Source organism: Nerophis ophidion, linkage group LG04 (genome assembly GCF_033978795.1).
Source record: "Nerophis ophidion isolate RoL-2023_Sa linkage group LG04, RoL_Noph_v1.0, whole genome shotgun sequence".
In the NCBI taxonomy this organism is placed as follows: Eukaryota; Metazoa; Chordata; class Actinopteri; order Syngnathiformes; family Syngnathidae; genus Nerophis; species Nerophis ophidion.
In genome coordinates this window covers 76,326,507-76,344,563 of record NC_084614.1, presented here as the reverse complement: position 1 = coordinate 76,344,563, position 18,057 = coordinate 76,326,507, and the positions used below count along the sequence as shown (strand labels likewise).

At 43.0% G+C, this 18,057-nt stretch overlaps 2 protein-coding genes across 7 annotated transcripts in view; one reads left to right on the top strand and one right to left on the bottom strand.

Moving 5' to 3' along the window:
- Positions 1-7,577, top strand: part of faxdc2 (fatty acid hydroxylase domain containing 2) — a 51,451-nt gene extending 43,874 nt beyond the window's left edge. For all 3 annotated transcript variants that reach the window (XM_061899098.1, XM_061899097.1, XM_061899096.1), the window contains exon 9: positions 6,374-7,577. In XM_061899098.1, the coding sequence (XP_061755082.1) occupies positions 6,374-6,530 (157 nt within the window). In that variant the 3' untranslated portion in view covers positions 6,531-7,577. The remainder of the gene's footprint in view (positions 1-6,373) is intronic.
- larp1 (La ribonucleoprotein 1, translational regulator) overlaps positions 6,601-18,057 on the bottom strand; it is a 94,456-nt gene continuing 82,999 nt past the window's right edge. For all 4 annotated transcript variants that reach the window (XM_061899090.1, XM_061899089.1, XM_061899091.1 and 1 more), the window contains 8 exons: positions 17,174-17,297; positions 16,898-17,103; positions 16,709-16,815; positions 16,484-16,641; positions 13,050-13,194; positions 12,870-12,979; positions 12,617-12,744; positions 6,601-8,944 (listed from right to left, as the gene is read on the bottom strand). In XM_061899090.1, coding sequence (XP_061755074.1) covers positions 8,789-8,944; positions 12,617-12,744; positions 12,870-12,979; positions 13,050-13,194; positions 16,484-16,641; positions 16,709-16,815; positions 16,898-17,103; positions 17,174-17,297 — 1,134 coding nt within the window. In that variant the 3' untranslated portion in view covers positions 6,601-8,788. The remainder of the gene's footprint in view (positions 8,945-12,616; positions 12,745-12,869; positions 12,980-13,049; positions 13,195-16,483; positions 16,642-16,708; positions 16,816-16,897; positions 17,104-17,173; positions 17,298-18,057) is intronic.

The following is an 18,057-nucleotide window of genomic DNA, read 5'->3' as shown; positions in this document are numbered from 1 at the left end:
TTTCTACTTTGACTTCTCCATTATTAATTGAACAAATTGCAAAAGATTCAGCAACACAGATGTCCAGAACACTGTTTAATTGCGCGATGAAAAGAGACGACTTTTAGCCGCAAATGGTGCTGCGCTATGTTCTCTACAGTCCGTGACGTCACACGCATGCGTCATCGTTTTCAACAAGAAACTCTGCGGGAAATTTAAAATTGCAATTTAGTAAACTAAAAAGGCCGTATTGGCATGTGTTGCAATGTTAATATTTCATCATTGATATATAAACTACCACAATTTTCTCACCGAAACCTGCCGGTTGACAAGTGGTCGGGATCCATGTTCGCTTGACCGCTCTGATCCGTAGTAAATCTTCACCTCCGGGAATTTTAAACAAGGAATCACCGTGTGTTTGTGTGGGTAAAGCTTCCCAACTCCAAATGGTGCTGCGCTACGTTCTCTACAGTCCGTGACGTCACGCGTCATCGTTTTCAACCAGAAACTCCGCGGGAAATTTAAAATTGCAATTTAGTAAACAAAAAAAGCCGTATTGGCATGTGTTGCAATGTTAATATTTCATCATTGATATATAAACTATCACAATTTTCTCACAGAAACCTGCCGGTTGACATGTAGTCGGGAACCATGTTCGCTTGACCGCTCTGATCCGTAGTAAATCTTCACCTCCGGGAATTTTAAACAAGGAATCACCTTGTGTTTGTGTGGCTAAAGCTTCCCAACTCCATCTTTCTACTTTGACTTCTCCATTATTAATTGAACAAATTGCAAAAGATTCTGCAACACAGATGTCCAGAACACTGTTTAATCGCGCGATGAAAAGAGACGACTTAGCCGCAAATGGTGCCGCGCTATGTTCTCTACAGTCCGTGACGTCACGCGTCATCGTTTTCAACAAGAAACTCTGCGGGAAATTTAAAATTGCAATTTAGTAAACTAAAAAGGCCGTATTGGCATGTGTTGCAATGTTAATATTTCATCATTGATATATAAACTACCACAATTTTCTCACCGAAACCTGCCGGTTGACAAGTGGTCGGGAACCATGTTCGCTTGACCGCTCTGATCTATAGTAAATCTTCACCTCCGGGAATTTTAAACAAGGAATCACCTTGTGTTTGTGTGGCTAAAGCTTCCCAACTCCATCTTTCTACTTTGACTTCTCCAATATTAATTGAACAAATTGCAAAAGATTCTGCAACACAGATGTCCAGAACACTGTTTAATCGCGCGATGAAAAGAGACGACTTAGCCGCAAATTGTGCCGCGCTATGTTCTCTACAGTCCGTGACGTCACGCGTCATCGTTTTCAACAAGAAACTCTGCGGGAAATTTAAAATTGCAATTTAGTAAACTAAAAAGGCCGTATTGGCATGTGTTGCAATGTTAATATTTCATCATTGATATATAAACTACCACAATTTTCTCACCGAAACCTGCCGGTTGACAAGTGGTCGGGATCCATGTTCGCTTGACCGCTCTGATCTATGGTAAATCTTCACCTCCGGGAATTTTAAACAAGGAATCACCGTGTGTTTGTGTGGCTAAAGCTTCCCAACTCCAAATGGTGCTGCGCTACGTTCTCTACAGTCCGTGACGTCACGCGTCATCGTTTTCAACAAGAAACTCCGCGGGAAATTTAAAATTGCAATTTAGTAAACTAAAAAGGCCGTATTGGCATGTGTTGCAATGTTAATATTTCACCATTGATATATAAACTACCACAATTTTCTCACCGAAACCTGCCGGTTGACAAGTGGTTGGGAACCATGTTCGCTTGACCGCTCTGATCCGTAGTAAATCTTCACCTCCGGGAATTTTAAACAAGGAATCACCTTGTGTTTGTGTGGCTAAAGCTTCCCAACTCCATCTTTCTACTTTGACTTCTCCATTATTAATTGAACAAATTGCAAAAGATTCTGCAACACAGATGTCCAGAACACTGTTTAATTGCGCGATGAAAAGAGACGACTTAGCCGCAAATGGTGCTGCGCTATGTTCTCTACAGTCCGTGACGTCACGCGTCATCGTTTTCAACCAGAAACTCCCGGGAAATTTAAAATTGCAATTTAGTAAGCTAAAAAGGCCGTATTGGCATGTGTTGCAATGTTAATATTTCATCATTGATGTATAAACTACCACAATTTTCTCACCGAAACCTGCCGGTTGACAAGTGGTTGGGAACCATGTTCGCTTGACCGCTCTGATCCGTAGTAAATCTTCACCTCCGGGAATTTTAAACAAGGAATCACCGTGTGTTTGTGTGGCTAAAGCTTCCCAACTCCATCTTTCTACTTTGACTTCTCCATTATTAATTGAACAAATTGCAAAAGATTCTGCAACACAGATGTCCAGAACACTGTTCAATTGCGCGATGAAAAGAGACGACTTTTAGCCGCAAATGGTGCTGCACTATGTTCTCTACAGTCCGTGACGTCACACGCATGCGTCATCGTTTTCAACAAGAAACTCTGCGGGAAATTTAAAATTGCAATTTAATAAACTAAAAAGGCCGTATTGGCATGTGTTGCAATGTTAATATTTCATCATTGATATATAAACTACCACAATTTTCTCACCGAAACCTGCCGGTTGACAAGTGGTTGGGAACCATGTTCGCTTGACCGCTCTGATCCATAGTAAATCTTCACCTCCGGGAATTTTAAACAAGGAATCACCGTGTGTTTGTGTGGCTAAAGCTTCCCAACTCCATCTTTCTACTTTGACTTCTCCATTATTAATTGAACAAATTGCAAAAGATTCAGCAACACAGATGTCCAAAATACTGTGTAATTATGCGCGATGAAAAGAGACGACTTAGCCGCAAATGGTGCTGCGCTACGTTCTCTACAGTCCGTGACGTCACGCGTCATCGTTTTCAACAAGAAACTCTGCGGGAAATTTAAAATTGCAATTTAGTAAACTAAAAAGGCCGTATTGGCATGTGTTGCAATGTTAATATTTCATCATTGATATATAAACTACCACAATTTTCTCACCGAAACCTGCCGGTTGACAAGTGGTTGGGAACCATGTTCGCTTGACCGCTCTGATCCGTAGTAAATCTTCACCTCCGGGAATTTTAAACAAGGAATCACCTTGTGTTTGTGTGGCTAAAGCTTCCCAACTCCATCTTTCTACTTTGACTTCTCCATTATTAATTGAACAAATTGCAAAAGATTCTGCAACACAGATGTCCAGAACACTGTTTAATTGCGCGATGAAAAGAGACGACTTAGCCGCAAATGGTGCTGCGCTATGTTCTCTACAGTCCGTGACGTCACGCGTCATCGTTTTCAACCAGAAACTCCCGGGAAATTTAAAATTGCAATTTAGTAAGCTAAAAAGGCCGTATTGGCATGTGTTGCAATGTTAATATTTCATCATTGATGTATAAACTACCACAATTTTCTCACCGAAACCTGCCGGTTGACAAGTGGTTGGGAACCATGTTCGCTTGACCGCTCTGATCCATAGTAAATCTTCACCTCCGGGAATTTTAAACAAGGAATCACCGTGTGTTTGTGTGGCTAAAGCTTCCCAACTCCATCTTTCTACTTTGACTTCTCCATTATTAATTGAACAAATTGCAAAAGATTCTGCAACACAGATGTCCAGAACACTGTTCAATTGCGCGATGAAAAGAGACGACTTTTAGCCGCAAATGGTGCTGCACTATGTTCTCTACAGTCCGTGACGTCACACGCATGCGTCATCGTTTTCAACAAGAAACTCTGCGGGAAATTTAAAATTGCAATTTAATAAACTAAAAAGGCCGTATTGGCATGTGTTGCAATGTTAATATTTCATCATTGATATATAAACTACCACAATTTTCTCACCGAAACCTGCCGGTTGACAAGTGGTTGGGAACCATGTTCGCTTGACCGCTCTGATCCATAGTAAATCTTCACCTCCGGGAATTTTAAACAAGGAATCACCGTGTGTTTGTGTGGCTAAAGCTTCCCAACTCCATCTTTCTACTTTGACTTCTCCATTATTAATTGAACAAATTGCAAAAGATTCAGCAACACAGATGTCCAAAATACTGTGTAATTATGCGCGATGAAAAGAGACGACTTAGCCGCAAATGGTGCTGCGCTATGTTCTCTACAGTCCGTGACGTCACGCGTCATCGTTTTCAACAAGAAACTCTGCGGGAAATTTAAAATTGCAATTTAGTAAACTAAAAAGGCCGTATTGGCATGTGTTGCAATGTTAATATTTCATCATTGATGTATAAACTACCACAATTTTCTCACCGAAACCTGCCGGTTGACAAGTGGTTGGGAACCATGTTCAGTTGACCGCTCTGATCCATAGTAAATCTTCACCTCCGGGAATTTTAAATAAGGAATCACCGTGTGTTTGTGTGGCTAAAGCTTCCCAACTCCATCTTTCTACTTTGACTTCTCCATTATTAATTGAACAAATTGCAAAAGATTCTGCAACACAGATGTCCAGAATACTGTGTAATTGCGCGATGAAAAGAGACGACTTAGCCGCAAATGGTGCCGCGCTATGTTCTCTACAGTCCGTGACGTCAGGCGAACACGTCATCATTTTCAACAAGAAACTCCGCGGGAAATTTAAAATTGCAATTTAGTAAACTAAAAAGGCCGTATTGGCATGTGTTGCAATGTTAATATTTCATCATTGATGTATAAACTACCACAATTTTCTCACCGAAACCTGCCGGTTGACAAGTGGTTGGGAACCATGTTCGCTTGACCGCTCTGATCCGTAGTAAATCTTCACCTCCGGGAATTCTAAATAAGGAATCGCCGTGTGTTTGTGTGGCTAAAGCTTCCCAACTCCATCTTTCTACTTTGACTTCTCCATTATTAATTGAACAAATTGCAAAAGATTCTGCAACACAGATGTCCAGAATACGGTTTAATCGCGCGATGAAAAGAGACGACTTAGCCGCAAATGGTGCCGCGCTATGTTCTCTACAGTCCGTGACGTCACACGCATGCGTCATCGTTTTAAACAAGAAACTCCGCGGGAAATTTAAAATTGCAATTTAGTAAACTAAAAAGGCCGTATTGGCATGTGTTGCAATGTTAATATTTCATCATTGATGTATAAACTACCACAATTTTCTCACCGAAACCTGCCGGTTGACAAGTGGTTGGGAACCATGTTCGCTTGACCGCTCTGATCTATAGTAAATCTTCACCTCCGGGAATTTTAAACAAGGAATCACCGTGTGTTTGTGTGGCTAAAGCTTCCAAACTCCATCTTTCTACTTTGACTTCTCCATTATTAATTGAACAAATTGCAAAAGATTCAGCAACACAGATGTCCAGAACACTGTTTAATTGCGCGATGAAAAGAGACGACTTTTAGCCGCAAATGGTGCTGCGCTATGTTCTCTACAGTCCGTGACGTCACGCGTCATCGTTTTCAACAAGAAACTCCGCGGGAAATTTAAAATTGCAATTTAGTAAACTAAAAAGGCCGTATTGGCATGTGTTGCAATGTTAATATTTCATCATTGATATATAAACTACCACAATTTTCTCACCGAAACCTGCCGGTTGACAAGTGGTCGGGAACCATGTTCGCTTGACCGCTCTGATCTATAGTAAATCTTCACCTCCGGGAATTTTAAACAAGGAATCACCTTGTGTTTGTGTGGCTAAAGCTTCCCAACTCCATCTTTCTACTTTGACTTCTCCATTATTAATTGAACAAATTGCAAAAGATTCTGCAACACAGATGTCCAGAACACTGTTTAATCGCGCGATGAAAAGAGACGACTTAGCCGCAAATTGTGCCGTGCTATGTTCTCTACAGTCCGTGACGTCAGGCGAACACGTCATCATTCCGCGACGGGAAATTTAAAATTGCAATTTCGTGAACTAAAAGGCCGTATTGGCATGTGTTGCAATGCTAATATTTCATCATTGATATATAAACTATCAGACTGCGTGGTCGGTAGTAGTGGGTTTCAGTAGGCCTTTAAAAGTTAAAGTACCGATGATTGTCACACACTAGGTGTGGCGAAATTATTCTCTGCATTTGACCCATCACCCTTGATCACCCCCTGGGAGGTGAGCGGAGCAGTGAGCAGCAGCGGTGGCCGCGCCCGGGAATCATTTTGTTGATTTACCCCCCAATTCCAACCTTTTAGTGTCAAGCAGGGAGGTAACAGGTCCCATTTTTATAGTCTTTGGTATGACTCAACTGGGGTTGGAACTCACAACTTACCGATTGAGTAGGTTAGCGAGAACCGATTGAAAAACCGAATCGAATATTGTTAGGTGCCCAAGGAATCCCACCTTTTCACTATTCATCACGCATTCATTTACCTAGGGATGCATCTGCGATGTTTTCCGACGATCTCCCTCCTTCCCGTCCGCAGGTTCAATCAGTGTTTCGGCGTCTTCGGCGTGCTGGACCGGCTCCACGGCACGGACACCAAGTTCAAGGAGACCAAGCAGTACGAGCGGCACACTTTGCTCACCTGCTTCACGCCGCTCACCGAGAGCATCCCCGACTCTCCCAAGAAGAGCCAGTGATCGCCTGGGCAGGAAGACAAGACCGTTCAATCGACTCGGCACAAACGGCCAGTGTTGGTACTTGTTTAAAAAAAAAAAAAAAAAAGAGTTGTACCTAATTACTGACTGACGTCCATTCCAGAACTTCCTCCATCATCTCAGGTTAGATCATGCAGAAGATCACGCAGCGGCTAAAACAAATGCAGTAAGAAAATCGAACACCTTTAATTGACCATGCAAGCACGCCATCTGGTGGCGAAAGCAAGAAACTACAGCAGGACAAGCTCCGGATCCAAGTGGCACCCACTAGCGGCTGTGAATAGTACTGCAATGCAATTCAAACCATGGGAACGTGGAAGCTTTTTCAAATGTTTACTCACCGTTAGGATGCTGTAATCCTGTTAATGTTTTGCACTTTTTAACTAGGCAGCACTTTAATAATTGTTTGTAATGAAAGAAAACTAAAGGTGTTGAACAATGCAATCCTGTGTTTATTTGTATTCCAAGCAAATAAAAACCCGACTCACCAAGCGTGCTTTTCAAGTTTTTTTTGTCCGTTTTGTATTTTTTTTTTCTTTTATTAAAGGAAAAAAAAGCATAATTACTACAAATTACAAATGACACTAATAAGCGAATCACATCAGCCTACAAAGCAGATAGTGAATATTAAATGTTATCATACAAGATCTCATTCAAGTATTTTACATTTTCCCGTTTTATAGATATACTTTTTTTTTTTTGTTCCTTTTTTGGTCATTTTCACATTTTTTGCCTCATGACAAGCCTAAGATATTTTGATGCAATGAACAACTCCCAACGCTTTATAGACAGTTTGTGTTTTCAAAGTATATTCGTATGGCTTTATGACTTGTTTGTCCTTTTTTTTGTTTGTTTGTTTTTGTTTCAGTCTGCAGACATCATAAGCAACCATAATGTTCTCGCTCCTTTTGCGTCTTCGGGCTGCGGGTGCACAGAGTCGCTAGGAGTCCGAAAAGGGGGAAGAACTGAAACATCCTGACTGGAGGCTGGGGAGAAGTCTGCCTCCTGGTGGCAAAAAAAAAACAAAAACCCCAACAACACTTATTTTCCCCTCCCCTTTTTACCTCCGCGTAACACTTTGATGCATCGAACGTGAGCGTCTGAATCCGCTGCGACATGAACGAGTGACGTCACAAACACGTGACTGGAAGTCAGCGCCGCAGCTTAAAACAAAACGCGAGTTGTTTTCGCTGCTGGAAAGCAGAGCCAAGCGGGCGGCTTCAAATGCAGCTCGGTGGGGGGGGCGCCGATCAAACGGAAGCGCGTGAAAAAAAAAAAGAAGAAAAACAAGGGGTGGGGGAGGGGGAAATGTAACCAATTTCAACATGAAATAAAATTCGCTTGAGCTTTTTGTGGTTGCGAGCAAACACAGCGCCTGTCTGCTGCCTCGATGTTAACGTTCCCTTTTAGTGTTCCCGTCGCTTTGAATCCACGTGGACGATCCTGATGGAAGCGAAAAAACGATCAGAAGGAAACTTAAAAAAAAAAAAAAAACGCACGTTGAGTACATGTAAGGCAAGTAAGTCGTCTTAGCGCTCTTCATCATGGACGACGTGCGCGTCACACCGGAAATGGAGGTACGACGGCGCCCCCTCCTGACACGCCGTCGTCTTCTTCTTTTTTTTTTTTTCAAGTAATCCAAGACTGTAGTTGATGGTTCGGATGAGCGGGACGTGAAGGAAGCACCTGGAGAGGATCCAGTCATGGTGGAAGAACAAAAGCCGCGAGGGAGAAAAGGCGAGGGACTTGTAACACGTGGAAGACAGACAGCGCCACCTCTTGGCCTCTGCTGGCAAACATCCCCCCACCTCCCAGCGCTAAAAAGCATTAGATAAGGCAACACTCAAGTCTTCTCTTCTCAAAAGTTCACTGAATTAAATATTTGGGTCTGCAGTCGCTTTGGTCCGCTTGGATGCCAGCAGAACTTTCCCAGGCGCTTAAAAAAAAAAAAAAAAAAACTATCTTGAGATCAAATTCAGGGCGATGACGATGGAGGAAGGAAACAAGAAAAATAACGGTGAAGACGACGTCTTTGACTCCTCCTCCTTTGCCTCGTTAAGACAAACCGCTTCAAAACTCACCACCATGGTTCTTTTCCTCGTTCCTTAAAGCATGGACTAAACAAAAAATTGATGGGGTGGAGGGGGGGGCAGGGCGGGGGCTGCGATGCATCAAAGAAGAGAAGCGGTGCCTCCTTGAGAACCGGCGACAAGCGACCTGATGGTGTGGGCCGCTGTCCTCTATTTCAGCATCTTGGCGTCTGGGTCGGGTTTTGTGTCGTCCTTGGCGGCGGCGCCACAGCTGCTCGGGGGGCGGCTGGAGGGATGGGAGGGGTGGCGGCGGCGGCTGTCTCCGCTGGACGAGTGCCTCCTGCGACCTCCGTCCTCCATCGGCGGCTGTGGGCGGAGACAAATTTGGAGGGTTACAGTAGAACAGCCTTTTAAGTCCAACACTGAATATTGTCTTCCATAAAGTCATCGATTCTACTTTCCCAACTGAAATGTTGAGTTTGTCTCGGAAGACATTCATCCTCTCATCCTAGGAGGCTTCATCACTTCATACTCTCAATATTGAGTATACAAAAATGGATAAATGTTGATAGTCAAACTCATACTGACTGGTATAGACAAGCTATGGAAATGATATCAGTAGAACAAACTGCATTTAGTTTGGATAATAATGAGTCTTACAATCCACGTTTCCATATGAGTTGGGAAATTGTGTTAGATGTAAATATAAACGGAATACAATGATTTGCAAATCCTTTTCAACCCATATTCAATTGAAGGCACTACGAAGACAATATATTAGATGTTCAAACTCATAAACTTTATTATTTTTTTTGCAAATAACAATTAACTTAGAATTTCATGGTTGCAACACGTGCCAAAGTAGTTGGGAAAGGGCATGTTCACCACTGTGTTACATCACCTTTTCTTTTAACAACACTCAATAAATGTTTGGGAACTGAGGAAACTAGTTGTTGAAGCTTTGAAAGTGGATTTTTCTTCCCATTCTTGTTTTTTGTAGAGCTTCAGTCGTTCAACAGTCTCCGCTGTCGTATTTTACGCTTCATAATGTGCCACATACTTTCGATGGGAGACAGGTCTGGACTGCAGGCGGGCCAGGAAAGTACCTGCACTTTTTTTGTACGAAGCCACGCTGTTGTAACACGTGCTGAATGTGACTTGGCATTGTCTTGCTGAAATAAGCAGGGGCGTCCATGAAAAAGACAGCGCTTAGATGGCAGCATATGTTGCTCCAAAACCTGTATGTACCTTTCAATATTAATAGTGCCTTCACAGATGTGTAAGTTACCCATGCCTTGGGCACTAATGCACCCCCATACCATCACAGATGCTGGTTTTTAAACTTTGCGTCGATAACAGTCTGGATAGTTCGCTTCCCCTTTGGTCCGGATGACACAATGTCGAATATTTCCAAAAACAATTTGAAATGTGGACTCGTCAGACCACAGAACACTTTTCCACTTTGCGTCAGTCCATCTTAGATGATCTCAAACCCAGAGTAGCCGGCGGCGTTTCTGGATGTTGTTGATAAATGGCTTTCGCTTTGCATTGTAGAGCTTTAACTTGCACTTACAGCAGACCACAAAACACTTTTCCACTTTGCATCAGTCTTTGCATCGTGGGTTGAAAATGGTTCGCAAATCAATGTATTCCGTTTATATTTACATCGAACCCAACTCATATGGAAATGGGGTTTGTATATAGAAATATGGGATCCATTATTTAATTTTGTTTAAACTATTAAACGAACCTAAAGCAGGGGTCTCAGACACTCGGCCCGCGGGTCAATTGCGGCCCCCACTTTAATATGAAAGTTTAATGTTAGTGCGGCCCGCAAGTTTTATATGAATGCCGCTTGAAAGCGTTGTGTGCGGCGCTGAAGGAATCGACCAATCACGGTGTGGTATGTCAATCAATCAATCAATGTTTACTTATATAGCCCTAAATCACTAGTGTCTCAAAGGGCTGCACAAACCACTACGACATCTTCGGTAGGCCCACATAAGGGCAAGGAAAACTCAGACCCAGTGGGACGTCGGTGACAATGTATGTGGCTGTCGAAGGCCGAACATTGACGTCACTTACGTGATACAAGCAGAGAAAAGTTTTGCCGTTTTTCCACTCGACCCGCACGCGCTTTTCCTCCCTCCCTCCCTCGATCCCCTGCCTGCTCTCTCTCTGTCACTGTGTGTGTGTCTCTCTCACGCTCCTTCCCCCGGCGCCGAAGGACGGAGCGACAATACAAAACTGTGGTGCACTGGACCTCAGCGATGATACTCCGACAGAGAGTCGCTGGGTGAATCGGACGTGTAACACGTTAGTTGTGATGTTACCCCGTTTGGGGCTAAATGTGCTACCGTAACTGTAAACTCTGCGACGGGACCCCCACTCTCCAGTTGGCTCCAGACGGAGACGGTTTTTGTTATTTGGGTCCAAAATGGCTCTTTCAACGTTCTGGGTTGCCTACCCCTGCGTCAGTGGAAAAGCGGCGAATGAGTGAAAGTGACAGAAACGTTGCCATGGAGACGGGAGTTTTCTTATGTGCCTGGCTACAGTCACACTGCGACATCTGTCCGTCAGTAATAATAGTCCCAGAAAAAATGGACCAATTCAGATTATGTTTTTTTTTATTGTTTAATTTGCATTGCCTCACATTACTTTATTTTCAATTTGTTTAATTTATTTTTGCTGTTTTATTTTGTGTTGAAAATAAAAATAAACATGGTTCTTGAGGGTGCATGGGAGTTTGCCCAACCAGTCTACATGTGCTTTGTGGACTTGGAGAAGGCATTCGACCGTGTCCCTCGGGAAGTCCTGTGGGGAGTGCTCAGAGAGTATGGGGTATCGGACTGTCTTATTGTGGCGGTCCGCTCCCTGTACGATCAGTGCCAGAGCTTGGTCCGCATTGCCGGCAGTAAGTCGAACACATTTCCAGTGAGAGCTGGACTCCGCCAAGGCTGTCCTTTGTCACCGATTCTGTTCATAACTTTTATGGACAGAATTTCTAGGCGCAGTCAAGGCGTTCCGGTTTGGTAACCGCAGGATTAGGTCTCTGCTTTTTGCAGATGATGTGGTCCTGATGGCTTCATCTGACCGGGATCTTCAGCTCTTACTGGATCGGTTTGCAGCCGAGTGTGAAGCGACCGGAATGAGAATCAGCACCTCCAAGTCCGAGTCCATGGTTCTCACCCGGAAAAGGGTGGAATGCCATCTCCGGGTTGGGGAGGAGACCCTGCCCCAAGTGGAGGAGTTCAAGTACCTAGGAGTCTTGTTCACGAGTGAGGGAAGAGTGGATCGTGAGATTGACAGGCGGATCGGTGCGGCGTCTTCACTAATGCGGACGTTGTACTGATCCGTTGTGGTGAAGAAGGAGCTGAGCCGGAAGGCAAAGCTCTCAATTTACCGGTCGATCTACGTCCCCATCCTCACCTATGGTCATGAGCTTTGGGTCATGACCGAAAGGATAAGATCACGGGTACAAGCGGCCGAAATGAGTTTCCTCCGCCGTGTGGCGGGGCTCTCCCTAAGAGAGAGGGTGAGAAGCTCTGCCATCCGGGAGGAACTCAAAGTAAAGTCGCTGCTCCTTCACATGGAGAGGAGCCAGATGAGGTGGTTCGGGCATCTGGTCAGGATGCCACCCGAACGCCTCCCTAGGGAGGTGTTTAGGGCACGTCCAACCGGTAGGAGGCCACGGGGAAGACCCAGGACACGTTGGGAAGACTATGTCTCCTGGCTGGCCTGGGAACGCCTCGGGATCCCCCGGGAAGAGCTAGACGAAGTGGCTGGGGAAAGGGAAGTCTGGGCTTCCCTGCTTAGGTTGTTGCCCCCGCGACCCGACCTCGGATAAGCGGAAGAAGATGGATGGATGGATGGATGTTTAAAAATATATTTTTTTAAGAAATCTGTTCTTGCGGTCCAGCTTCACCCAGACTCTGCATATAGTGATTATTTATCTAATATAGGTCACCACCTATTGGTCTTCAAGTGTAGCTACAGTCCCCAATGCCTCACAGCCCTCTTTCAGAGTAATCTACTCACGTCAATCCTGAAGTCCTCTAGACGTTTAAACTTTCTCAGATACTCTTGCAGCTTGGAGTCAATCTCCAAGGTCTTGGTTTTGGAATATTTGAGGAAGGCCCAGAACTTCTCCAGTCCATACAGCTGACCTGTGGGTCAAAGCATTTATCTTAAGACCTTAAGAACTTACATCAACAAAATATACATTTAAGGGGCCCGATTACAAAAAAAAAAACTGATATTTGCTTGCAGCTTCAAATTCCTAAGAGCTTACCAGCCTCGTAGTCCTTCATGGTCTCCTCTTGAAAGTCCTTGAAGATCTCGGGCCTGAACTTCTTCTCCAGACCGTAGCTGTAGTACCTGAACAAGCACTCCAAGCCGTACCTGAAGGCAGAAAATATGTTTTTTTGCCTCATGCATTCAAGCTTAGTAAAAGTGGAAAACTCTCTCTTACCTGTATCCTTCTTTCCCGTCCTCCACCACCAGCTGCCGGAATTCCTCGTACATCTTCCTGTTGAAGTGATCCCGCAGGAAGAATGACCAGAAGCGGAAGAGCGTGTTCATCTCCTGGGATTGACCGATGCCCAGCCGCTTTCGCTCTGCAATTGTTCAGAAAAAGTTCCATTTAGTAAAGAAAAATCCCGTTAGGAAAAGTTTACCACTGCTTAGTAAAAACGGTAGAAAGTGCAAGTAAAACTAAACCAAAGTAGTGGATGCTGACAAGGTACACAAATGAATTGTAGTCTTTAGTATTCAAAGTGTTTTGCATGAAGAAATTGTAGTCTATTGTACACAAAGTATGTGTTACATAGAGTAATTGTAGTTTTAAGTAGACAAATTATTTGTTAAAAATAATTACTGTTTGGTATTCAAAGAATGTGTTACATGAAGTAATTGTAGTGTTTAGTAGTCAAAGTATGAGTTACATGACGTAATTGTAGTCTTTAGTACACAAAGTAGGTATTTACATGAAGTAATTAGAGTTAAGTATTCAAAGTATGTTACATGAGGTAATTTTAGTGTTCAGTACACAAAGTATGTGTTACATGAAGAAATTGTAGTCTATTGTACACAAAGTATGTGTTACATACAGTAATTTTAGTTTTAAGTAGACAAAGTATGTGTTAAAAATAATTAGTGTTTAGTATTCAAAGAATGTGTTACATAAAGTAATTGTAGTGTTAAGTGCAAAAAGTATGTGTTACATGACGTAATTGTAGTCTTTAGTACACAAAATAAGTGTTACATGAAGTAATTCGTTTTATTTTATATTTTTTGTCCCTCATGGACACTCCTGTTGTTGTGAACTTTGGACTAGCGGCGGCAAATACATCAAGACCGCGGAACAGAGACACACTATGGGCTTATACACACTCACACACACATCCACAAAAACAACATGCGCCACACATACACCCTCCTGTCCCCCAATCCAACACCCTCGACGCAATCCCGTAGGGGTGATGAATGGATGGTCAGCGCCTGAGAGCTGCGGCCTACCAACATGACCTTGAACTACCTTCCCACTGTTGCTAGATACCTCGAGATGTATGTTGTAATATGTATATGTGCTTTGCTATGGAGGTTTTTTCTCACTCCGAACTGGGCCCCCTTAGGAGCCCAGTCTGGATTGTATTTTTTTACTCATCCTTCCCCAGCGTTTACCTTTTTCCCCATCTTTTACGGGGCGCCTTATGGCGACCCATCAGCGTTCTTGTTCTGTAACCCTGTACACTGTTTGTTTGTTTAATCTTGAACAGGTTTGTGCTGAAAACAAAGTTGCGTTGTACTTGTTGCCATGACAATAAAGACTTACCTACCTACCTACCTAAGTATTCAAAGTATGTTACATGAGGTAATTTTAGTGTTCAGTATGCAAAGTATGTGTCACATAGAGTAATTGTAGTTCTAAGTAGACAAAGTATGTGTTAAAAATAATTAGTGTTTAGTATTCAAAGAATGTGTTACATGAAGTAATTGTAGTGTTTAGTACACAAAGTATGTGTTACATCAAGGAATTAGTGTTTTGTATTCAAAGAATGTATTACATGAAGTAATTGTAGTGTTTAGTACACAAAGTATGTGTTACATCAAGGAATTAGTGTTTTGTATTCAAAGTATGTATTACATGAAGTAATTGTAGTGTTTAGTACACAAAGTATGTGTTACATGAAGGAATTAGTGTTTAGTACACAAAGTAGGGCTGGGCGATATATTCGATATATCGCAGGTTTGTCTCTGTGCGATATAGAAAATGACTACATCGTAATATTCGATTATATGTTCTCACACCGTTTCTTTAAGCTGTGTGCATTACATTACTGGCGTGTCTCACTCCTCCTCGTCTCTCATTCTGACAGAGACGGAAAACAAGCCCGCCTTCTTACATACGTCACATACTCTCGCGAGTCCAGCGTCATAGCTCTCGCCGATCAGAGAGAGAGATGGTGCGAAACTTATCACAAATGGAGGAAGAACAATAAATGCCCAACATGAAGAACAGGGGTCCATCATCTGGCGGTGGTTTGGATCCAAGTGGGAAGATATTCAGCAGACAACAGCAATATGCTGTTCAATGTATATACTCTGATGATTAACCTGTGTGATGACTGTGTTATGCTGATAGTATGTATTTGTACCATGAATTGATTAACGTGGACCCCGACTTAAACAAGATGAAAAACTTATTTGGGTGTTACCATTTAGTGGTCAATTGTACGGAATATGTACTGTACTGTGCAATCTACTAATAAAAGTATCAATCAATCAATCAAGTTGCCGCCTCATTGTAAGACCAACACATTCACACATGAATTGATTATTGTGGACCCCGACTTAAACAAGTTAAGAAAACTTTTTCGGTTGTTACCATTTAGTGGTCAATTGTACGGAATATGTACTGTACTGTGCAATCTACTAATAAAAGTATCAATCAATCAATGGAAAGTATGCAGCAGAAGTGTTACTACAAAAAGGTAGCAACACTATTAATTTGTTCTTTCATTTAAAAAGTCACCCGTGAGAGAATGAAGAATATTTAATGAATACAGTTTTGGTCAACTGACTTAGTTGTGATTTCCCTCTCTGCATGAAAGTTTAAAATGAGCATATATTAATGCAGTGTGAAGAAGAATGTTTTAATGTAGACACATCATCATACTGCTGTGATTATATGCATCAAGTGTTCATTCAAGGCCAAGGCAAAATATCGTAATATATATCGTTTATCGCAATATGGCGTAAAAATATCGCAATATTAATAAAAAGCCAATATCGCCCAGCCCTAACACAAAGTATGTGTTACATGAAGGAATTAGTGTTTAGTATACAGTATGTGTGTTACATCAAGTAGTTATAGTGTTTGGTATAGAAAGTATGTTTTACATTAAGTAATTAGTGTTTAGTAAACAAAGTATATTTTAAATTAAATAACTGTAGTGCTTAGCACAAAAAGTATGTGTTACATGAGGTTCTTACCGTGTTTAGTGTACAAACTATGTGTTACATCAAGTAACTGCAGTGTTTACTACACAAAGTGTGTGTTACATTAATTAGTTTCAGTGTTTGGTATACAACATGTTTGTTACACAAAGTAGTTACAGCGTATCGTACATAGTGTGTGTTAGCTGAAGTAATTACAACATTAAGAACACACTGTGTCACAAGAAGTAATTACAACATAAAGTACACAAAGTGTGTGTTACCTCAAGTAGTTAGAAAGGTATAGTACACAAAGTGTCGGTTACAGTGTTTAGTACACAAAGTATGTGCTACATGAAGTAGTAACAGTGTAAACTAGGGTATACATTGTTAGGTAATATAGTAATAGTGTATAGTACGCAATCTGTTTGTGTGTGTGTGTGTGTGTGTGTGTGTGTGTGTGTGTACCGTTGAGGCAGCGTCGGCGGTACTTGTGGTAGACGTGTTGCGTGAAGCCATTCTCCTTGAGCAGCTCGTGGGATGGATGCTGGAACTTGGGGAGGGACTGCGGCGTGCAGCCGACGTTACCTAAAGCAGGTGTGCCCTCTGAGGGGCTGGCGTTGGAGCTAGAGGTACAAGAAGAGGAGAGTGAGTATGACAGTGTTAACGACAATTTAGTTAGGTGCGTCTCACCTGACGGAGGCGGTGCGGGAGCGATGCTCTCTGGAGTCCATCACCCAGCCGACGTGACACTCCATGGGCGGGTTGGAGCTGTGCCTGGTCTTCCTCTTCCTTGGCGTCTGGAATTCACCAACAAAACATTTTTTTTCTACATAAAAAGCTGTCAAACTTTTTTGCGGTGACACTGAGCCGCCTTCTTACCTTGGCATCGACGGGCCGGCTTTCTTTGACCACCGGGTAGAAGCGTGGCGTCAGGGCGGGGTCCTTCCGGTGAGGCGTGCGCGGGGTTCGGGGCGTGCGGGCACTGCGGTAGTTGGGGGAGTCGGGCACGGTCGTCGGGAGCGATCGCGCTATTGTCGAAGGCTCCGGGGCGCCGAAAAGTTTGTTCGCCAAAGCGTCGGTTGGAACTGAGGACGCAAGACAAGTAAAGGTCAGCACTTCCTGTCCACATGCTTTGATTAGATTGTGCGTTCTTACTCTGCTGGGGTTGTGGGGGGCCGGGGGGCACTTCCTGGTTGGGGTCGACGGGTGGTTCAGGGGTCAGACAGTCAAACTCTTCGCGGCTGATCAGGTGGACCTTCTTGAAGTTCTCCACCTCTTGCTGCACATGAAATGATACATAATCAGAACCTGATAAATATATATATATATATACATATATATATATATATATATTAGAGATACGCGGTTTGCGGTCTCATCCGCGGACAAAATAATAGATTTTAATTAGATTCGGGCGGGTGGCGGTTGGACCATCCGGAAATATTTGATATACATGGTTCTGGGATCGGTATCTTTTGCCATTCAAAGAGCCATTTAAGACTCGTGTCGTAAAGCGAAGAAGACAATAGGAGACACTATTATTCTCTTGAATGATTGCCGGCAGTCACCCAGATAATAAGTATTAGGGTGTGCTATGAAGCCATTGTCTTTGTCGCCTTCTACAGCATTTACGATCTGCTTGTCAGTCCAGCAACATGTGTGTAGCTTCCACAGACACAGGCACACGACTGCAAGGCATACTGGGTGACACAGAGTACACTAATGGTTGTGATATAAACAATTTTAACACTCTTAGTAATATGCGCCACGCTGTGAAGCCACACCACTTAAGAACGACAAACACATTTCGGGAGAACATCCTCACAGTAACACAAAATAAACGCAACACAACATATACCCAGAATCCTTTGTATTCATGAGACTTCCTGACTATTTTATACACCCCGCTAGCAGCAGGGGTGTATAAAATCATTTTGTGGGACACACGGGATCATTTTGTGGAACACACGGTGGTTCAGTCCACGAACGTGATGTATCCACTGACACAAATTAGCATCAAGCTCGTCGCTCACTTTCTT